Below are 23,625 nucleotides of genomic sequence, written 5' to 3'. Positions count from 1 at the left end.
TTTCGTCCCCGACATTAAATATCTTAAAGAAAAATGTCTGAAAACAATGAACATAATCAAACTTCTATCCCAGACTACATGGGGTAGTGACAGAAAGTGTTTAATGAATATCTATAACAGCCTCATTCGATCACGACTAGACTATGGTGCCGTGATCTATCATTCTGCAGCCCCGAGCGCGCTAAAGATCATAGATCCGGTCCACCATCAAGGAATCCGACTGGCCACTGGCGCTTTCAGAACGAGTCCCATACAAAGTTTATATGTAGAATCAAATGAGTGGTCACTTCATCTGCAGAGAACATACATCAGCCAAAGATATTTTCTGAATGTCCACTCAAATCCACAACATCCCTGTTTTAATACCATTAATGACATGGCATATGCTACACTCTTTCGCAATCGTCCCTCCGTAAGACAGCCTTTCTCGCTGCGTGTGAGGGAGCTTAGTGAAGAAATGCACGTTCCACTCCTCGAGCTTCCCCTAATGCATCCAGCCAAGCTGCTGCCTCCGTGGGAGTGGCAGCTCATACAATGTGATATATCTTTCGTGGAAGTCACAAAGCATGCTCCAGAGATTGAAATCCAAATGCATTTCCGGGAACTCCAGTACAAATACTCCTGCACTGAGTTCTACACAGATGCATCGAAGTCACGCGACGGGGTGTCCTATGCAGCCGTCGGTCCATCCTTCTCGGAATCTGATTTACTGCATCCGGAAACTAGTATCTTCACGGCTGAGGCCTACGCAATACTGTAGACCGTGAAGCATATAAGGAAATCAAAACTCAAAAAATCAATTATATATACCGACTCCCTAAGTGTTGTGAAGTCTTTGATATCGTTCTGTAAGCACAAAAATCCTATAATCATTGAACTCTATTCCGCCCTAAGTAAAGCATATGTGTCTAACCAGCATGTGATAATATGCTGGGTCCCTGGCCATAGGGGAATCGAACGTAACATTCTCGCGGACGAGATGGCCACGTCAATCACATCGCAAGCTGTTAACCCTACCGCTGATGTGCCTGTCACAGACCTGAGGCCTTTCGTACGAAATAAACTGCGAAGTTACTGGCAGTGCACGTGGGACGCGCAAACAAATAACAAACTGCACGTTATAAAGCCCCGGTTAGGTTTTCGGCCATCCCCAACAAAATCTCGGCGAACAGAAGTCCTATTCTGTCGCCTCAGAATAGGACACACATTTGGGACCCACAACTTTTTACTCACGGGAAACGATCCTCCAACCTGTGGTAGATGCGGTGAGAGGCTGACCGTCCTCCATGTCCTCTTGGAGTGTCGGAAAGCCGAACCTGAAAGAAAGAAACATTTTCCGCTAGCATACCGTTATTACATCCCTCTGCACCCGGCTATATTTCTTGGTCATGAACCGCTTTTTAATACCAAGGCAGTCCTCGACTTCTTAAAAGATGTAGTTCTACACGTCATAAGCCCATTAAATTCGTAGAGCATCCTCGCTCCAGAGGATGCCGCTGCGATAATTGTTTTAAATAGCACATGCCTCCAGGCCCTTGTGTTTCAAGGGCTCTAAGGAGGCATTAGTGCTCTAGCATATCATATATAACCTGATATATCTTTAGACATCATATCATTCTTTTTAATTGTCTTATTGTTCATAGTACACTTCATAAGTCATCGCCATAATCTTATTATACAGATTTTACGCACTTTAGCGCTACCATTTTTAAGGCCCCTCTACAGCCACGGCACACCAACTTCATAGTACTCATGATTTCACTGCAAACAAATTAACACGGACATGGCGCTCTTTGGCCATATCTGGCCCTTGCGCCACTAAACCACACACATCATCATCATCCCGCGAGAGTCGGATCATGTGTCCGTGTGCCTGGTGTCCAGCACTCGCGAAGTGAAAGTCCGCTTACGGGAGGCCCGCGGGACGCCCCGTGGAGTTGGTTATGGCTGCGGAGGTGGTGCGCAGCTCCATCGCCGTGCCGCTACAGGTTTAGAGAGGAAGCTGAAGCGACGAACGATGCTCACAGTGCACAAGTGGCAGCCCAGTGAACGCGACGCAGAAGAGGTGATGAACCGCGCACTTGCAAGGCGGAGTCCGCATGTCCCGGGAAGGCGAGATGAAGAAGCGCGGGTGCTTCACTGAATGCTGGCTTGAGTCGCTCAAGCGCGATCGTATCTAGTGTCCCGTTTGCGTGGACGACGAAGTTAGAAGGGAAACGTCCTGAAATGGGGAATGGTCCGAGGTAGTGGGGCTGAAGCTAGCCGCGCACAGGGCCGTAACGCACAAGAACATGAGTGGCTGTCTGCAAGTCCGAAGTGGTGTACACTGCACGGGGTTTGTTAAAACGTGTAGGCCACGGACGGAAGTTTCGGAACACATCGCGAAGCTGGTAGACATGCTCGCTTGCTGTTAGAGGGGAGGTGAGGGTGTTTCCTTTGAAGAAGTCGGCTGGCAGGGGAAGAGATGCCGTAAACAAGCTCCGCAGTAGCGCAGGAGAGGTCCTCTTTGAAGGTAGATCGAATTCGGAGAAGGGTGAGCGGAAGTCTGTCAACCCAATTGTTTGGGCACCCGTGCGCTGTGAGTGCTGCCTTAAGATGGCGATGAAATCTCTCTACGAGGCCATTTGTTTAAGGGTGGTAGGAGGCAGTTCGCAAGTGTGCTGTTCTGAGAAGTTGAACTAGCTCGGTGACGATTCGAATTGCCGGCCTCGATCATTGACAATTTTGGTTGGACAGCCAAGTCGGGATACCCAAATGGAAACAAAAGCTCCGGCGCCAGTAGCTGCAGACATGTGAATAAGTGTCGCTAACAGATGGCACATCTTCAAAGGTAATTGATTCAAGCTGAAGAGATGTTGACGCGTCACGCAGGTGACAGAGCTCAGAATCATTTGCTTGTTCTGTAGCAAATTCTTGGAGGTTGAAAGGAAGTGATGTTGAGATAGAGCTCTTGAAGCGACTGCGTGTGATAGCATCCATCCGTCTGAGGGCGTCAGCTGGTGAGTTGTCAATGCCGCTGACATGGCGTATGTCAGTCCAAAACTCTGAGATGAAGGCAAGCTGGCGCACCTCACGTGGAGTGTATAATGATTCAGAGCGGCCGATTGAGTAGGTGAGAGGCTTGTGGTCAGTGAAGATTGTGAACGAGAAACACTGTAGCGGGTTTCTGCGGGGGTCATGCGTTTAGAGAAAAAGGCAGGGGGCTGCCAGCCACCGTTTTCTTTTTGCAGTTCGGCTCCGACCGCAGAGCTGGAGGCATCCGTCATGAGCGACAACGGATAGCTCAGGTTGGGATGAGATAGCAGTGTGGCTTCGGTCAAAGCTTGCTTGCTAGAATCGAAAGCTTCATCAGTTGTGCTGTCCCAGGGCAGTGCAGTTGACGATTGTTTGCCGCAGAGCAAATGCTCGTGGGGTTCCAGCAGTATAACACAGTTTCTAATGAATTGGCGGAGTTTACCAAGCCTAGAAACTGGCGCAGCTTAGTGATTGAAGCTTGCTTGGAGAACTCTATGATTGCCTGCAATTTGAGAGGAAGAGGGCGGATGCTGTTGTTATCCAAGCGATGGCCGAGAAAATCAAGTGATGGTACTCCGAACTTGCTCTTGACAGTGTTGACAATGATACCATTTGCTGATAGGCGTGCAAAAAGCTGATGGAGATGTTGGAGGTGCTCTTCGTGGGATGAGCTTGCCACAAGCAAGTCGTCAACGTAGGCGAACATGAACAGCAGACCACGTGTGACTGTGTCGATGAACCGCTGTGATGTCTGCGCAGCGTTTCGGAGACCGAATGGCCTTCTCAAAAATTCAAAGAGGCCAAATGGGGTGGTAATTGCTGTTTTTCGAATGTCTTCCTTCTGTTACAGGAATTTCGTGAAAGGCTCGCACCAGGTCAATTTCGGAAAATACTGTAGTGCCATCCAGTGCCGACGTGAAATCTTGGATGTTAGGCAGTGGGTGCCGATCCGGAATGGTTTCTGCATTCAGGGATCGGTAGTCCCCACACGGCCTCCAGTAACCTGATTTCTTGGGGACCAGGTGGAGCGGAGACGCCCAGCTGCTCGACGATGGTCGGACAATTCCATGTTCGAACATATGTTCGAACTCTGCACGGGCAAATTTGAGTTTGTTCGGGGCGAGTCCTCGTGGGCAAGCAAATACAGTTGGACAAGTTGTTAGGATGTGATGACGTACATCATGTTGTACGGATTTTGTCCAGTCGGGTGCTCGCGTGAGGTTGGGGAACATTGAAGGAGGCAAGCAAAAGGATCACCAGCAACTGTTGTGGTTGGGGCGACTATAGGCGAGTCACAGGAAACGACGCCATGAACAGAGAGCAACGTAGCAGTGTCCAGCAGGCGTTGGCGTTTCACTTCGACCAGCAGTCCATGGTGGTCCAGGAAATCAGCGCCAATAAGAGCACAGCGAACATCAGCTCGAGGAAAATCCAAAGGAAGACGTGGCGCAGGCCAAGGTTCAGGGTGAGGGACCGTGACTTGTAAACAGGTATCCTGCCACCATTGACAGCTTGAAGGTAGGAGGTCGGCGGCGCTGTCGTTCGGTCGGAACGTTACGCGGGAATAATGCTCACCTCCGCCCCGGTGTCCACCAGGTATTGCTGGTCTGTGGTTCTGTCCATGACATGATATAGGAGAATTTTGCTTTGGCACTGACCGGTTGTCGCCATTAAAGGCCGGCCGGCTGGTTTCCCTGCCATGCGCAAGGACGGAGGCAGCGGCGCGCCTCCTGCCCGAAGCGGTGGTGATAAAAGCATACCCGTGGCGGCGTTTGAGACCGGGAGCGTTCTTCTGTTGTACGCCGTGATCTATCGAGCTGCGGCACCTTCCGTGACGGGGTTGAGTGCGATGACGCTCCGCAGCACAAACTAATTGTTCAAGGCGATTGCAAAGCACGTCGATAGAAGCGGCGAAGGATGATGTTTGCGGAACTGAACTCGCAGTGGTGCTTGCAAGTGTTACGTTGCACACTGATGGCGTCACCACCTCCATGACTTTTTCCGCCAAGCTGGCCAAGCTGTTGGGGTCCATTACAGTGGCTGTAGCGATTACCATCTGAACATTTACTGGAAGGCGCAGCATGAACAGTTCCCGCAGGAGGCGGTCATCGTCGACTGTTCAGTGTTGTGTTGCCGCTCATGGAGCTATGGCATACGGCGAGGGAGCTGGCTTGGCCGGCGGTCTCCCAAATCCTTCGCGGACAGCAACTGCTGCGTGCGAGCTCGCTGCGGTGTTGTTGTGCGCTCGAGAAGTGCAGCCTTGAGATCGCTGTATGGCGTGGCGGAAGGCAGTCCAAAAAGCAGGTCGGCACCTTCTGCAGCAGTAGGCGACAGTGCCGAAACAACTAGACGGTACTTGCGTTGTTCCGTGCGAACGCCAGAGAGAATAAATTGCGATTCCGCTTGAAGAAACCAAACTGCAGGGTTGCGGTCCTAGTATGGTGGGAGTCGGATTGAAACCGCGGAGACGTCTTGTTGCCCGGTCGTGCGCGTAGGTTGTGTCTGGTTGCCTCTCGTTGCTGTGCATGGATCCACAATAGCTTCGGCAGTGCCGCGAAAGAAACTACGGGTCCCACTTATTAGAGCCATGGTAAACGAGACGGACACAAGTCTCTTCAGGAACCATAGTGTTTATGCCCATAGTGTTTCTTGATGCTTTTGCCCCCCCCCCCCTAATGTAATACCCTGAAAGGTGTCCTTAAGGGACAATAAATGATGATGATAACAAGGCCTGGTTTATTCTGTCAAAAGAGAGAATTGAGCGCGAACGCGCAGCGCAGGAAGTGCCGAGGACTTTAGAGAGAGAAGAAAAGATGGAAAAGGAGCGTAGAGAAGTGCGGTGCGCGGACCTAATGCGAAAGGAAAGCAGTAAACAAAGTAATCAGAAAATGCAGCTCGCGCACAACGTTCGGCACAGTGAGTCGGATCATGTGTCTGTGTGCCTGGCGTCCAGCACTCGCGAAGGTCCGCTTAAGGGAGAGCCCCGCGGAGTTTATGGCTGCGGGGGTGGGGCGCAGCTCCATCGCAGCGCCGCGACATGTCCTTCATTCCTTTTACGCGCTAGTGTAAATGTAATTTACTACTACTACAGGGGAAGTCATTCCTCCCTAATTATTGCTATCGTTTTCTTCTGCGACTGAATTGCGCATGAGCCTAGCCTCAGCTCTCGCATATTATTGCACATTCTTCCGTGGGCATGGCATGCTGGCTATTTATTTGTTGAAGGGCCTCTCATGAGGTCTGGTTATCTTGAGCTGACAAGCGCAGTGCGTACAATGTGTGCTAGCAATCGGGTTTGCCGAGTTTAACAGCGCTATGCGCCGCTGAAAGAGCTCAAATTTCAAACCAAACTGCGTTTGCCCGTTTGATCGTGGGCGCCGGGCTCAGGCGGAGAAGTGACGCATACCCGCTAGTGCGCCTACGTACAGTCGACCAAAAAAGTTTACGGACCACGGCATCTCAGAAAATTCAAAATATACGAGCAGCCTTTAAAAGCAGCCAGTAAAATTGGGCATCACAATGTTGTTAGCATATGCCACAAAAGGCTGGAAATGGGAATAACAGGCTGTGTTTTGAGACTGAGGATATATTCAGCTTTTTGTCAGATCTCTTGGTCCGTAAATTTTTTGGTCGACTGTACATATGATGTGATGCCGTTAATAGTGACACGGGACTTCGAGAATTATTCAGGATAACTTATTTTATTTGTATATTCTCTTGCGGCATTAGAGAAATTAAAGCTTGAAGAAATAATAAGACACAGAAACCTAATGCCTGCATGTTTTTGTTTTACTTCTTACGGTAGCAAGAGAGACGTACTTCCGTTTCGTCAGCATGTTCCCTCGTTGTTCAGTCGTGCGCATAGAGAACAAAGCTGTCATTTTCTACCGTGTTCCAGCGTGCGATCATGCTCTGTGGTCCACTTGCGTCTGCCTCAGTTGTTCGTGTAGCACTGACTAATGTCGCTAGTCATCTGTTCTCGTGCACAGTGCGCAAAATCCGGCGTGGCATGAAAACAGACAACCTCAACAGCCCGTGCGCGACGCCGTCGGTGAAATTAAGCCGAGAAGCAAAATAAAAACGGAGGGGAAAAAATAAAGCAGGCTTTTGACGTATGCGTCATACGATCCTGGAGCTCCAGTACCGGTGAACGCAGGTAAGGAGTTCCGCTTGCGGAGTGGAGAAAGCCTTAAGTTGGTGCTGACGCTCGCCTCATGAAATCATGGGTTTGCGGCTTTGAATCTCGCCTGTTAATGAACCAATTAGTAAAATGTTTGCGGTAGAACGCTACCACAAGAGGGCACCTAACAACTTCCATCGTATAACCGAAATTTCTACGGGGCCTTTTAAGGTATCCGTTTGACCAATACGCAGAACAGTGACCAGATCAGGTATTTAATCGAATTACAGAAGATTAAATAAAAATCTATGAAATTAAAGCATGTCCAGCATAACTATAGTTTCATAGTTATGCTGGACATAGTTAGTTTCAAAGCATAACTACAGTTTTCTTGCAAAGCTTTAACTATTAAGAATACACTCTTAATAAGTTTACACCATTTGGGTTGTATTTTGTCCCTAAACAATAATCGTCATCTGTCATGCCCGCATTTCCTTTCTTTAACGCTGCGAGCCCGGTACTTCCTAGTCACGAAGGGCGTCCGCGTTCTCAGCTTGACACAGCATTCTCGACAAGAATGTAGCGAGCGCCGAGTTTTCAAGAGAGAAAACGCAAGCAACGCAGATGACGATTACACTCTAAAAATTTTTTACACGCTTTGGGGTGCATATCTGCCACAGCAATAATCGTCATCTGCTTTGCTTGCGTTTTCTTTCTTGAAAATGTCGCACCCTGTTAGATACGGGGCCTTTTCCTGAGCCTCCTTCGAGTTCACCAGGCCACATCGAATCGCGTCACACCTAATTAAAGAGCGCAGAAGCACATCTACCACGTACCCAGGAGCGGCACCTCCAATGAAGTTGGCGTCGCCCACATCGTGCGCCACATGTGGAGCTATTGTCCCACTGCTTGACTCTTCCCGAAAGTGTAGCGAGAGCCTGGCACGGTTCCAGGTAACGTGGGTCCAGAGCCACGCTGCTTTGCAGCTCTGAAAAGTCGCTCGAACACAACCCGTCTCCCCCCATACGCCTATTGTGACGGCGCTTGCAAGCCGCGAGACAACGACGGCCGTAATGCAGCGTGAAGCCCTGGGAGAAAACCGCCCCGTCCGCCTTTGTGACGGCAGTCGCAGACCAGGAAGGCAATACCGCAGACAAGCAATCCCTCGGACAGTTGGAGCCCAAGGAGCGACCCTCCTCGCCGGGTGTGACTTACATTCGCACGGTCGCCTACCATTGGCCGAAAATGACGCCACATGAGCGGGCTCGCCGATTGGCCGAACGTGACGTGAGTTCGAGACACCGAAGGGGTTAAAAGCCAGAGACCGGGAGCAGCAAGAGAGCATTCCTTCATTCATCTTTTTCGAGCTTCTTGCCACAGGCCGCAGCGTCCGAGTTGCTGCCGGTCCGTAATGACTTTATGGCTGTTAATTTCTTTCTACTCTCACTGTAAATAATGTAAATAAACCTCCAGTTTTCATGTCAAAGTCCTCCTCAACCTCGGCCAACTCCCGTACGCAACAGCAAGGTCCAAAATCTGGGAGACAGCAACTGGGATTGTCCTCCAGATCCAACCCCCTACTTTCCTGTCAGCAATGCAATGTCATGCTGATAACGCGCTTGTCGTTCATTATTGGAAAGTACCAGGCTTGCAGCGTTAAAAAAATACGGACAAGACAGATGATGATTATTGTTGAGTGGCAAGGTACGACTCAAAGGGTGTAAACTTAGAGTGTATTGTTTGGAAACAATATAAGCCTCAAAGGGTGTAAACTTTTTTTATAGTGTAAGCTGCTGTGTCAAAATTACGAGAGCATGTGCTTCGTTTGCTTTTTATTTATTAAGATGAAACCATAGATGTCCTATATTACGAATCAATGTGTAATGCTGGCCATACGGTTGCCTTGGAAAATACTTTTATTGCAAATAGAACTTGTGGGGAAGCAGTGTGGTTATTGTTTGTACTAGCTGCTCATGGTTCTATCTGTGTATACAATCGGTAACCCAAGTATTCCATCATATTGCAGGAACGTGGCAGTCGCATTTCCAGAGCGTCACCTGTTTCACAGAGGAGTAAGAAACGATGTGAAGAACAAGAGCATCAAAAGGGGCTCTCTAGGTCTCAGAGCAGGAGCCCTCTCAGTGGTAGGTCGTCAAGCAGGGGTGTGGTGGATCGAATAATTGAAGATATGAACAAGGCCTACCCAAGAGTCCCCAGCGGCTACGTTTCGTGCGGTGATGGCTGCCCTCTCCTAAAAGAAGCAGGCAGTGAGTTTCCAAGGAGTCCCATGAAGTGCCCTCCGGAAGACGACTGGGAAATTAGCGGGAAAGTAGCAAAGTCGGCCATACTCAATCGTATGCCATTCAGTAGCCATGTCAGGCAAAAGCAACAGACTAAGAAGGTTTGCGTTATGTGTAAACGCAGAGACATTTCTGACACGGGGGGCCAAGACACCTGCATCAGGTGCTCCCTTTGCAAGGCGATCACCAAAGAACAGGCTGCAGTAAAAGAGCATGTGGGCAAGGAAAGGCAGGCTGCTCCTGAACCGGACGCACCAACCAAGTTGCTCAAGCGGCGCGCCTCGTCGGATGTCGAGAACAGGGAGCGGGACATCAGAAAACCTGCCAGCCCACTTTCATCCAGGTCGGACGACAAAGTTAAGGTGGACACTGCGTCATTCCAAGGGAACAACCACAGGATTGTTGCAAAAAAGCGAGCACGCAAGGCCTACCTCACTAAGCCAATCATCTCCTCTAGCGACGAATCCTGCAGCAGTGAAGATGGTGGTTCTGCTGCTGCGGCTACTGCTGTTTCTGTGCCTCAACAAGTTAAGGCAGCTGCATCGCCGTCTGTGGAACCCCGGCAAGAACACGAAAAGACCTCCAGCGAAAGTCGACGAAATATTGCTGCTACGGCTGCTGCTGTTTCTGTGTCTCAACAAGTCAAGGCAGCTGCATCACAGTCTGTGGAAGCCTGGCAAGAACACGAAAAGACCTCCAGCGAAAGTCGGCGAAATGTTGAAAAAAACCTGCCTCCAAAGGATGGCAGTCAGAATTCCGAGAAGCGGTTTAAAGCAAGTAGCAATGGTTCGAAAGTTAGCAGAGCCAAACCTACGTTACAGAAAAAGAAAATTAACTGCAATAACGAGGAGAAGCTTAGACGGAAAGTGATGAAACAAGCATGGAAAAATGCAAAGGACACAGATGACTATTTGAGAGCGCTGAATGAAATGCCGAAGGGCAGAGAGCCAAGGAAAACTGTCACCAAGAATACCGAGAGTGAGGAGTGTGAAAATTGTGAAAGCGTAAAAGATGATATTGCAGATACAAAAACTGCATCCTTGGAGCAATATAATGTTTCCAGTGACATTGTTGGACTTACCTCAGACTCGTTAATCTCACCGGGTAACCCAGCATTAGTTGTTGCATCATGCTGTAGTCTCAGCCTGACCGACTGGGAGGATCTAAAGAACGAATCCGAGGTAGCCGGTGGCATAACTGAAAACATTGCACCTGCACGTGCCTCGGCGTCAAGTGACAGTGGTCCACCTGGAGGTAAAAATAGCAATTTGGCAACGGGCCCTGAAATATGTGCTGCAGAGGCAGGTTCGTCTCCTATCGTGATTTCTGATTTTTCAGGTGACGAATTAACCGAGAAGGGTTGCAATGCAGCTAAGAAGTCCCTTATGGGGCTACCATACTTGGTGCGTTTCGAGGATGATGGTGCCATGTCTGTCATGATTCAAGATGGAGCAAGTGGTGGTGGCCAAGAAGAACTTTGCCCTGCAAAGGATTTGGGTGTGCTGGCACAGCAGTCGCAGGAAGTGTCTTTCGATTCTTCTGGCACAGATCACCTGGCTTCTTTGGCGGTGTGTTTACCGAAGATCGGTACCACTGTTATACCAGAAGGTGGTGCCGAGAAAGCTGTTTTATCTAAGCACGGGGAACCAAAGGGGAGCAGCGTGCCATGTTCAGAGGACCAGGCTTTGCTTACAGACCAGTTACACCTTTCCGCAGTTGCTAATGCGCAGTCTTGTGACATGGATGGCACTGGGAAGGACTTTCTGCCATGCTCCATGGGGAATGATTTGCCTACAGGCGAGTCGATGTCAGTCATCCCAACAAACACGAAAGCAGCGGCCTTGCAGAGCTCTTACACAGCCGAAAGCACTGTTCGGAAAACGTCTTTGCCAAATGCTGGAGCCTTGGTTTCAGACACTGATCAGTCACTCCTGCCTGCTATAGAGAACATGGAGACATCCTGCACGAACGAAACTTCCACAGCCAAGAACAGTGCTGGGAGCAGCCATCTGCAGTGTGCTCAGCAGTCTGCTTCAAGCATGGATCAATCGCAGTTGTCCATCACACATTCGTCTTGTACGCAGCTCTTTCGTACAAACAGACACATTGACAGAAATGCCTCACTGCAGAGTTATGAGGACCATTCTACACATGCACATAAGTTGGCGTTAGTCTCTGCCGAAAATTTGGACACCGCAGATTTTCCAATCTCTTCTGATACCATCTCTCTTGTCGACAATGTCTTCGGAATATCGAGGGCAGCTACTAGCACCTTTGACAAAAATTCAGCTGAACACCATGGCATGCTGCACGGGCTACTGGAAGAATATGTCCAAAAGCTAGAGAATTTCCTTGCGGCCCTCAATGAATGCACATCAGACTATCGTGAGAAATTGGTCGGTACACTATTGCCAGACTGCTTTGTCAAACTGAAGAGAATGGTGCAGCTGGTGTGGAGAATGGAGGCTAAATTGGGACGCCTAGGCACAGGCAGAGTGTTGGATCTAGACAAAGGCATTTTCTCTCTGCAGATTGAATATGCAGGGAAGCTCTCAGGGACGTCGTCAGTGGAGTCCGACCTTCCGCCCTTTATGTCATTTGAAGCGCGCAGTGTACCTCATCTGCTCACTCATACCAATCCACCATGCCAGGAAGTAGTAGGCGGGGAGGCAGCTAACAGGTGAGACTCATGAAAAAGTTTTACAGTGACTGTGTGCTTATGTCCATGAAGGCTTGTACAGTGACCTGCATTTTTACTGTAACCGCTTCATAGCAGGATGATGTGCTTACCACTGCATTTCTTTGCTTGTTTTAGATTGCATGTCGTGCTCGCACTTTTCAGTGTTTATCCTTGACTAAAACAATAGAAAATTACGCTATGTCGAGCTACTCCCCCCCCCCCCCAAAAAAAAAAAAAAAAACATTGTATCCGCAGTTCGCCATTATAAAAACAGAGCTGCTGCAGAAAGGGGGGCTGGTGTCATTGCCTGCAGGCAATTGCAAGTCCAGGCAAACTAGGCAAGCTTCAATGCACATGTCATTGAATAATGAATACCAAAAATCTCAATCATACTGCAAGTAGTGCAGAGCAATATTCCCCTCAGTAATTCTTGAAATAAAAATGCTTGTCACTCTATGTAACCCAGGTAGATAAACTTTACTGTGATTGCCCCTACTCTTAAACAGGTTGTATTGATGAGCTGGACAAGTTTGGGTGCAATAAGCGTATACTTTCGAACCTTAATATAAACAAGTTGCATCCAGACATTACAATAACTTCTGTGCCTAACTTGTTTTAAGCTAAAATAATTTACCTGCCGATATCGGAAATAAAACACTTTCGATTTGGGCTGTTTATCCGATAATACGTTATATTGAGATTCTACTGTATGGTCGACTTGCATTCCTACCCTTTGCAATGGCTAAGTGGCTACAACATTCTGCATCTGGACGCTCACTCGGTGCTTAGTAGTCTTCACACTATACTCATACGCATGATGAGGGTGCCCAGCGCGAGGGGCATGCGCGGCATGTTCATTCTATCTGGTACAGCCATATGTACAGAGTCGACCACTGTTAGAGAAAACACACGAGCACGGCCTGCCAACTGCCGGCGCTTGGCGGCAGTTTCCTCCAACACTGGTCGGCCATGTACTTCCATTAATGGTGGTACCATAAATTTTGTACACTCGCTGCGATAGAATATACACACTCATGCAGGAGTTGGAATACTGCACCAATTGTGCCGTTAGTATACTCACGCAAATTGTGGCGCCAAATTGCACTGGAAGTGGAAAAATTATTGAAATGGTGCGACACTGCGCCTGGGCAGCCTTGGTTCCGGCAGGCGCGGGGTGCGTTGTGTAGTTACTATTGCGATAGCAATAATATGGACACTAGGCGCATTTGGAGTAGGCATCGTCATCACCGTGATATTCCGTGTAAAGTCAGCGAGCGATAACAACGTCGCCGGGCGCCGTATGGTGGATGTGCGAGTGAAAGCGTGCGAGGGTGAGTCGATGATCGCGGCTCATTCTTGTGCGCACAAACAAAGCGGAGAGGAGGCGCTCCGTCTTCCGTCGCGCACAAGGAACCGGGGGGAGGGGAGGTGGGGCGGGCGCTGTACTTTGGCAGCAACTGCGTATGGTGCGCCCATGTGCCGTCGCATGGGTTTATCTTGAAAGCGATCTGCTTTGTGGGCAAGGTCTGAAGGATCGTTCACAGTGTAGATTAACAGTGGTCGCGCGACGAAGTTGCTCGCAAATGGTCACTTTTCTCGAAAAGCGACTATTTTGGGCCAGTCGCTTGCTGCGCGGTTGTTTAGTCGCACGACCGTGGTAGCAAAACTGCTAAACCAAGAAGCGGCGCTCCGAAAGTAGAATGTGTTTTCATCCGCGTCCTCCTGCGTCGCACCAACTACAAAGTCGAAGCCACCATGGCAGACGACAGGAATGTAATTACAAAATCCACGCCCCCATGGCAGATTACAGGAATTTGTGTCTTGCCTCATGATGGCGCTGGGGCGCAGTGGTTCCAGCAACGTGTCGAATGTATGCGGTAGCATTCGCAGGAAACTAAACAGAAGCAAAAGAATGTGCAAAGGTTATGCACCGATTCCGACGCCCAAGGTGAACTAGTAATTACAACTTACGCTTAATACTCCTCGTCACGTGCGCGGAGTTTGGGTAGCAGGTGGCTAACGTCGCCGGTCGCTTATCTCCAACGGAGGCACGGGCGCACACACTAGCATCGCTTTTGCTTTGGAGGCTTCCGCGCTGCCACAAGTGACACCACGGAAGAGTACATCAGCACGATGCCGACATATTTCTTTCCTCTTTGCTCGAATCAAAATCCATGGCTGTTGGCGGAATGCAAAACCAGCGAAGTGCGTGCTTACTGCGTATACCCTTATAGAGTTGTCGCTGAAAACGATAATCTCCGGCAGTGTGACTTGCAGGTCGCGCGCGCCCGGGCTTGCCAGTGGGAGCATCAGTCGCCTTCAATCGCTTTTTGGTTGCCAGTCGCAAATGGTCGTGCGACCGCCTCTAGTCGCCTGTGTGATTCAGTGTTCGCAGTGCTAAGCAGCAGGATTACCAAGATAAAAAAAAAAGCACAGAGGGCGAGCTGCCGTGGGAAGGCGCATGGGAGTTGGAAAGTAGCCAATAGTCGGCAAATGTTGGTAGCTCTAGCTTATTCCGGGGCTTAAAACCTTACACCCGATCACTTAATGCAAATTCCAGAAGTTGCGGTGGTTTCAGTGAGGCGCAAAAGGAAATCACTCATGTGCAGAATTCCTGTTTGAACTAGTTGCTGCTGTTACATTACCTGGAATTGTATGCAAGTAAACCACTGGAGTTCACTGAACCTAGCTTCTTCACATCTACTGGGAAACACCGTCAGTCATTTTACCAGAATTTCATGCACAGTGGCATGGGAAATGCGTTTAGGCTGCTCTTTAACATTTACTTAATGTGCAGAATGCAAGGTTTCCTGACCATTGCCCTATTTAAATATATGAATACGCTCAATTAACATTTATTTTCTTGAAGTCGCTGTACTGATATATTTGCCATAAGCTTGCTCCAAAGTCAGAATTTGTCTGCTCCAGCCTGCTCCAGAACTAAATCTTACCGGCCCCCAAAATTGCTACAAAATAAATTTGGCCATTCTCACCTCTCCTCACAGGGTGGGGGAACATGCGCCAACAGAATGCAGAGGCCATGGACCCTGTAGTCAGAATTAGCAGGAATGGTTGAATGTCCAAATTGAAGGGGTCCCTGAAATCTCATGGACAAATTTTGTGGATGCGTAGAGTGCAGCTACAGTAAAACATTCCTGCCACGACTTGAGTTACGCATCTCATATTAACGGAGCTGCAGACGATTACAAGTTACCCTCCTCCCTAGTAGTTACAAGTTACACCCCGCCTGGCCGTCGATCCTCGGAGAGCTATCCAAGCAGTGTGCGCGAGGACGGATTGGCGGAGGTGTTAACATGAGTGGCCTGCTTGGTGCAGCTACATGGTGGCACAGGGCTCATCCAACCAAGCACAGAACTAATATAACTGTAAATGTAAAACATTTCAAACATTTAAAAAGACAACGCCTTCACGATTACGCTGCTGCTGAAAATTTACACCAGCAGCAAAGTGCAAGACACTTGTTTACTATTGTATTAACTCTGCGTTTGTCTGGTTTAGCTCTGCGCCACTAGGTGGCTGCAGCCCCTACAGGCTGCTCATGTTTGTGCCTCTGCCCATACGGCAAAATGCTCAGTCCACCTGTGTTACTGGAATACCGGACAAGCTAAAAACTCTGTCGCGGTAGTAATCCTCGGTAGCGAAGTGACAGCCTTAAACGCGTAGATCCAACAGCTCAATGCACTGCAGACACTCCGCTCGCCAGTTGCTTTGTAGAGGGACACGATGTCACAGCTTGACATGTCGAGGATCTGTAGATTTGCAGCCCACAACGTAACAAGTGCAAGGGCGATCCATGTCACTCGAGAACAACACTGAACACGCAGCTTGCGTCAACGTGGAGCACATTGTAACACAAGCAGACGATGCTTGCTCTGTGCGGAAGGTGCTTCGGTGTAGTGATAAATTGTCATTGTGTATTCTCTTTCTATTATATTATAGTTGCCAATTAAGCAGCATTCCCAATATTACGAGTAGCATTTGTTCACCATCAAGTTTCAGAAATTCTCGACGACGCAACTTAGGTAGCTAGTCGGATAACTCGTAGAAACGACGTCAGGCACGCCGGAGATTCAAATGGTACGGCTGAAACATCGGCGGAGCAGCGCCGCTGCGATCGGTAGCGATGCACATTTTTAAAGCCTTATAATAAATTGCACACTGTACATCGAGCGCTTATATGTGTGTCACTTAATGATCAGAAGGACCTACCCGAACGACCCAGTACATTTGTACAAGGTCGTCGAAATCTTTTCGGGTCCCTTTAAAGTATAGCGAGATGCGTGTGGTATAGCTACCTGCACGTTAAATTTGTTGCCAACCTTTATAAGTTCTTACGTGGTAGCTGCTGGTGGAAACAATGTGCAGCCCACATTGTAATTCGTGTTATTCATTACAAGTCCTATTACTAATTTGTGAATTCACTAAACAAAGGAAAGCATGTTGTGGTGTAATGTAATGTATTACTTGGTACAGTGTGGCATAGAGAGGAATACCGCTACAGATTGAGCTGGAGAACTAGAATTTCTGATTTTACATTGCCAAATTCTTAAAAAGCAGCCATTGTTGCTCGACTCGCATGCCGAATGAATGCGGCCCGCTGGCGTACCTTGTTTGCATAAGGTGGCTTATAAGTCTACCTCGAGTGAAATAAACATATTTTCAATTCTAGACACGTTTTTACTATTGCTGCCGCTGTGCTGTCATATTATTGATGAGGTACGTACATGTGTGGCCATGCTTACGTGTCTCGAGTGATGCGAGCAATGAACAGTGCATATGAGTGCAAACAGTGCCTAGCCAAGCGGATGCACATTCGTAATTCCATGAGTCGGCTTTGCAGGGCAGGCAGAGCAACGTTCTTATTTCGTCTTTTGGCATGGTCGTTGTGCGCATACATACTTATTGTTCCTGCTGATAAGCATTGTGCATACCACATCTTGGTGTCTACACACTGGTCTGGGGTAAACAGATAGCAAAGGTCACAGTAAAAAACACCTAATTCTTTCATTTATTGCTGTCAAGCATCGCTGGTGTTTCGTCAGCCCCAACGCGAGCACCATTAGGTTTTTTACGTCTGCGATGCTGCTTGCGGCATTCCTCACCGCATTACTGTTGTGAGACCTGGTAGCTGTCATTCTTGTGGAGCAGCAGCAGTTGCCTGTTGTGCTGCGAGAGACAACTGTGGTCATTAAATGCCTGCGTATTGTTAGAACACCGCCTGAAAAGCTTGAGCGCAATGCTAAACTTTGCTGTAGCTTTTTTTTGTGCTTTGCCCTTTGGGTGAAACTAACTATATCTTTTCACATGAAGTTGATATTGTCAAATTATGTTTGTTTGCTTGCTAATTAGACGTTTACTTCAGAAATGGACCGTACTGCGTTGGCTTCTATAACTATTCCTCTGATTCTGGTTTGGACCATATCTTATTGCACTTGAAATTATTTCAAACGAATATCTATCTCTATGTAATCTTGTTAAACAAGGCAGGAAGATCATTTGCATATGTGAATGATGTGGGTCAATTGATCCTGCTTGGAAAGAAATTTGCGCTATATTTGTTCTGCACCATTTTTCATTTCTTTTGCAGCATCGAGATACCACAGCAGCACTCAGTGTTGAACTGTCCAGCAGATGGCGCTTTAGGTGCATTTGGTCATCATGAGAGATCGCGGGCTTCAACAGATTCTGGTGGTTCTTCCCTTGGTCTTGCCGTGACACAAACCGCGGCTGCTGCAGCAGTGCATCCACTTCTCGACGGAGCTGATCAGAAAGAGCAGAGCAGCGCGCTGTTGGCAAGTCGCCAGAAGGCGATGACTAGCACACAAGCGAACGTTACCGGAGGGTTCAGGTTAGACTTGAATTTTTATTCGTTGTTGCTGCAAGTTTTTTTAGTCATTACAAAGATTGTTTCGAACAGTCACCATTAATTCAGACAGGATTTTATAAATAATGACAGTTTTTGCTAGCTGTTAGTTTCTGCAAAGGTCACCAATAAATCATTATTTATTTTTCCATTCTTTACATTAGTAACTTTAGCATACACATCTCACTTGTAGAGCTCAAGCCAGGCTTTTCAGTTATGGCTTGGAGTGATGACACCATGTGGCCGCATGCTGATGTAGATTAATCATAGTCCTTGTCATGAAATCGCGAGTTTTCTTGCCTTGCATAAGCTGTAACTTGAAAGTACGAAACTACATACTGTTTGACATAATAGTTCTGCAGAAAACCGCAAGCTGGAGACGTCCACCTAAACGTAGCTAAGTGCTACAAAGGAAACCCCTACGGGTTCCTCGAAAGAAAAGCCTTGCAGTTGAAGAAAAATTTGTCCTGGTCCGGGACCAGGAAGAATTTCGCCCCATTGAAGAAATCTTGATCGGCACGAAATGCGAAAATGCTCGTGTACTAGATTCAGGTGCACGTTAAGTGGCCCCTCACCAGGCCCCATAGCAAATTTTGGTTATACGCTGGAAGCTCTTACGTGTCCTCTAGGGAGTGTTCTGCTGCAAATATTTTTCAAGTGAGCTCATTAATAGCCAAGATAGGATTATTCTGTATTTAATTTTTAAGAGCTTCGCTAACGTTAGCTGGGACGACCTGGGGATACAAGGTTTTTGTGAGCTAGAACATTGAACTGGTGTAGTGGCTGTACCCATCAGCCGCAACCATCTTTGCATTGCTTTGAAGCATTCAGCGCATATATCCCTGGTCTTGCGTTTACGTGCGATTGTCGGTATACTTACAGAGAGCACCAGCCGGTACCAAACATGAAAGTCAAACATAAATAAAATTTGGCTGGTTAGATATCTTTCGGCGTAAAGTGGCTATTGCTTCAAAAGAAGGCAAAATAATAATTTGACTTGTTCAGAAATAGGACTAGGCATGTGGAATGTTTTAAGGAATTTATTTCGACCTAAATGTGCACTTTGTACATTACAACATTACTGCGTTTTACTGAGTGGCCTAAATAAAAAAAAAAAACGGAAAAAGAATTGTAAAATGTCGAAGGGGTCTTGACATTTTCACCACCCCTCGGGCTTGGTGCAAAAACATAGTCCACAGATAAAATGCTCACCCGTGAACATTCCTGCCAAGTTTTGTGGTCGCGCGCGGTGCATGAAGCTCGCAAGCGGAGCGCGCAGTCAGCTTACTCCCAAACGCTCTTTTCAACAGAAGCCTGCTCCTCAGTCTTTTATGAACTTGAACTATGAACCACATCAACCGCCGTGGTTGCTTCCTGGCTATGGTGTTGGGCTACTAATCACGACGTCGCGGAATCGAATCCCGTCCATGGCAGCTGCATTCCGATGCGGGCGAAATGCGCAAACACCCGTGTAAATAGATTTAGGTGCACGTTTAGTGGCCCCTCGCCAGGCCCCATGGCAAATTTCGGTTATACGCTGGAAGCTGTTACGTGTCCTCTAGGGAGCGTTCTTCTGCAAAAAATTTTTCAGATGCACTCATTAATAGCCGAGATAGAAATATTTCAGTGCCGCGAACCCATCATTTCAGCAGGCGAGATCCACTCCCAAGCAAGATACTCCCTTCGCTTGCCCCGTCTAGCCTCTGCAGGCGAAATTCCTTCCCTGCGTTATAGTGAACTAGAAATTCACAATACCTGCGTTCTTCCATACCAGACCTCGAAGATCGCGTGATGCATGCGTCACGGGCCTTGCCTTCATTTTTTTCCTCGTTCTTTTTTTCGGTGTGGCGCACTTCCACTGATGGCATTGCGGGCGAGCTGTTGTGATTGTCTGTTTCGAGCAGCGTCAATTTTGTGGGCTGTGCACAAGGACACCTGACTAGCGGTTTAAGTCGTTGCTACACGAACACTGAAGCAGACACAAGCGGATCACAGAGCGTGATCCCACGCTGGAAGACGGTAGAAAATGACATAGTTTCGGTGTCTGCGCGCGCGACTGCACGACGTCGGAACAAGCAGACGAAACGCAAGTACATCGCTCTTGCTGCGATGCAAAGTAAAATAAAAACATGCATACATTCGGTTTGTGTGTTTTATTATTTCTGTAAGCTTTACTTCATCTATTCAAACAACATATTACACAAATAACAGGTGTTGCCTTGAATAAGTCTCGGAAGTCACGTGTCATCACGAGGGACGTCGCTGTGCAAGCGCGTGTACGTAAGCGCACTAGCGCGTGTATGTCATACTCCAACTTGGAGCGCGGCGGCCGTGAGGAGAAGGGAAAACGGCATTTGGTTTGAAACTTGACGTTTTTCCGCGGCGCGTAGCGATGTAATACTTCGCAGATACGGCTGTTATCGCGCAATGTATGCCCTGCGCTTGTGAGCTCAAAATGGCCAGACCTGGTGAGGGACCCTTTAAAGAACCCCATGTTATCCAAATTTTTCAGTCACCCACTACAACGTACCTCATAATCAGAGCGTGGTAAAATCCCATAATTTAACTGTTAATAGTTGACATCAATCCAGAAGGGTGTTTGAATCAGTGCGCTTCTTTAGACTGTTATACACATTGACGAAGTTTAATAATTACGCTTATGTAAGCGCAATTCTACTTTTGAATTTTGATAATTACGTACTTCCGGAAAGTCTACTATTGTTTGCCAAGCGCGACCGCCCGCGTACGAATTAAACTTTGGCTACCTTGCTTATCGGTGTCGTAGCTGTCAGGTCTCGCTGATTTCGACTAGTTTTGAATGCCCAACTAGTCTCAAAACACGCGAAACTTAAAGTCAGACAACACGCGCGGTTGCCAGCACGCGCTCGCTCCTGGTCGCTCCTGGTCAGGTGCCTTGGAAGACTCCACTTCGTGTTGAGCTATTGAGAGCACTTCCGATTGCGCAGGTTGTATGGGGCTGTTGTCCGTCGGTCAAGCTGGTGCAGGACAAAACCGGTCCGCACCATGTAGTACGGCTAGACTGGAGCATATGAGCGCGAGCACGCACTGAAGCCCTGTTGTGCACAAACCAACCGCTGCACGCGCACTACAGTTTCATGTAGCTGCGCTCAGCTACGTAGCAGATACCGCTGCAGCCGCGAGGTGCCGCGGGAAATACGCTGGCTCAGCACACTGCGGCTCGCGGAGGATAACTGCGTTTGACTTCTTGGCACGTCGTGGATGCCACAGTCTGATGTAGCAGCATCTAGGGGAACATTCAAGATCAAATTTGAAGTGCACCCGACGGTGACATTCAGTGGTCGGAGGGTTGTGTGCACGGCCTGCTCCTCTGTAGCCTTCACAGTGTGAGGCATTGAAGAAAGAGTGGAAGCACCGTGAAGAGGGCATTTGATTGACAATGCGGCTTCTGCTGAGTGCATTGAAGTACTTTTTGCGGCAAGGTATTTCTGAAATGGCCTATTTTAACTTGAAATGCATTTCTACACTTCTGTGAAATATGGTTCAGAGTCGCTTTAAGAAAACTGGCCATTGTCCTTTATTATGCAACCTCGTACTAATGAGAGATGCGGATAGCATTTTAGAATGGGATTCTCACTTACAGCGGGAGCTACAGTTATTAAAGAATGCTGCCGCGCTGTGGATGTTTTGAAATTTGGCAATGGGAAAAGCCCCCGAGTGCCAAGATAAGCTGCCTCAAAGTGATATCGGTAGCTTAAAGAAAGGTTGCATGCTTGTTAACAAAAAACTATAAGAAACTAAGGGCCAAAATTCTTTTGTAATCAGAAATGGTCACTTAGTGCAGGTTACACTGTGAGCATTGTGTCTAGTGTCTTCATGCTGTTTAAATGTTGCGAATCTTGCCTTGGTGTATCTACTTATAAACCCGAAAGTAATGATTGCCAATGTTATAGTTGTACTCTGCTGTACTTTCCTCTCATTTGGGGCATGGTAATGCCAGAACAATATCAAAAGTAGATTTTGAGTTTTTAGATGATGACATTCATGGTCGCATGTCTGTTCCGGATAACAGCGGCATGTTGCCGCCATCCGGTGCCATCACCGAGCAAGGCCGGGTGGCTGGCCAGTTTGAGACACTGCAAGCGTCTGCGGGTGCTTTGACAGCTGAAAGTACAGCTCGTCAAACAGCCACTGGTGATACTTCCCTTCTTGGGCAGGAACTGCCCAGCACAGGGATTTCTGGCCCACCGCATTCTACTCCAAGAGTTCCAGATGGTCTTCTTCTTTTGATGTGAGTTGTCTTTTGGGACGTTCAATGGCACTCTTATCTAGAGCCTCCGCACTGAAATCTAGTAAATTAAGTGCGTGTGAAGTACCTGACTGATCGTCAGTCTGTCGAGGCTCTGTGCTGTATCTGCCTGAGACCTGCAAGCTGAAAATAATTTGCCGAATGTATATTAAATTGATTTTTGATGCTACAGTTATGCAAGCATCTTTCGTCCTGCAGAAAGCGATTCGACGGCTAATACAAGGACCTGCACTTCAATTTTGTTAGTACAGCCATAATCACACCAGGAGCACTTTTATACAGTCGCCGGCTCATTATTTGCACATGCTTGATTATTTAAAGAAGCCCGAGGCACCGCCACTAGCCCCATAGAATTAATATATCAGGATGATCAAAATCTTGGACAGCTTACAGCTCGTCGTTTGGTAATTTGAACTCCAACTGGACAAATGTGTGCCAGTTTGGTCATCGTGTCCAGTCGAAATGGCAATATTTTTGTTTCGATATGTCGCGGGCATACTCGTCGGCCTTGTGGCCGGCGCTTCTACAAAACCAAAACTAGCAAAGCCTACTCGAGCTGATGATAATCGCTGATGAAAATTCAGTGCATGCATTGACTGTGTACTTTCGTCTGCCTGCAGCAACAGATTCAAAATATGTCGAGATACGGGCCCGTGATTTTGTAGCGATGGCTTCCGTTCAATTCTGTGCCACTCTTATCATCTACTGTTCATGACCGGCTGATTCAATTGTTCCATTGATAATGCGTGCGAAGCATCGTTCTGAAAATATAGGAATAGCATAAAAGCGATTGCTAGCAAGTTGTAACCACAGGATGACTAGTCCAAAGGCAAGCGCACGTGTGCGCAGCAATGCGTTGACATACTTTGGTCATATTCTAGAATGATCATTTTCGAAGATGCTTTCAATTTCACGATGTTTTGCTTGAATAGCACTGAACGCATCAAAGGGTGGCAGCGTTTCTGCACTGTGATGTGCTTAAGGCTGTTCTGAGAATGTCGTCGGTCGTAGACGCCGATGTGTCTTCTGCTACTCACCGAAAACATATTCAAGGAATTCAGTTGGTCGTAGATGCCAACGCGTCTTGCGCTAGACAACAAAGGTAGCTTGCTTGGCTCTGTGCCAAGAATGTGGTTGCTCGTATACGCCGCCGCGTCTTAAGCCTGTTTCACGTCATGCAAGTAATTTTTAGCCAGAAGTGGCGCGGCGCCCGTCACGTGAGCAAGCCTCCTTTTCCAATACCAGTTCTCCAATCTGCGCATGTCGCTCCGATCATGATCTAACATTTGAAAAATTCGCGAGCGGTGGCAGCGGTAACCAATGACGGAGTACCCGTGA

The 23,625-nt window shown here is 48.0% G+C and overlaps 1 protein-coding gene and 1 pseudogene across 4 annotated transcripts in view; one reads left to right on the top strand and one right to left on the bottom strand.

The window, feature by feature from the left end:
- LOC142576287 (uncharacterized) overlaps positions 1-23,625 on the top strand; it is a 136,052-nt gene that overhangs the window by 83,729 nt on the left and 28,698 nt on the right. For 3 of the 4 annotated variants that reach the window (XM_075686342.1, XM_075686341.1, XM_075686343.1), the window contains 3 exons: positions 9,162-12,115; positions 17,724-17,984; positions 22,051-22,269. In XM_075686342.1, the coding sequence (XP_075542457.1) occupies positions 9,162-12,115; positions 17,724-17,984; positions 22,051-22,269 (3,434 nt within the window). The remainder of the gene's footprint in view (positions 1-9,161; positions 12,116-17,723; positions 17,985-22,050; positions 22,270-23,625) is intronic. The other variant, XM_075686344.1, reaches the window with a different exon arrangement.
- LOC142573821 (uncharacterized) lies at positions 4,686-5,604 on the bottom strand (annotated as a pseudogene).

This window comes from Dermacentor variabilis, chromosome 3 (assembly GCF_050947875.1).
Source record: "Dermacentor variabilis isolate Ectoservices chromosome 3, ASM5094787v1, whole genome shotgun sequence".
Taxonomy (NCBI): Eukaryota; Metazoa; Arthropoda; class Arachnida; order Ixodida; family Ixodidae; genus Dermacentor; species Dermacentor variabilis.
The sequence above is the reverse complement of the archived record's forward strand: the minus strand, read 5'-3'. Positions and strand labels throughout refer to the sequence as shown.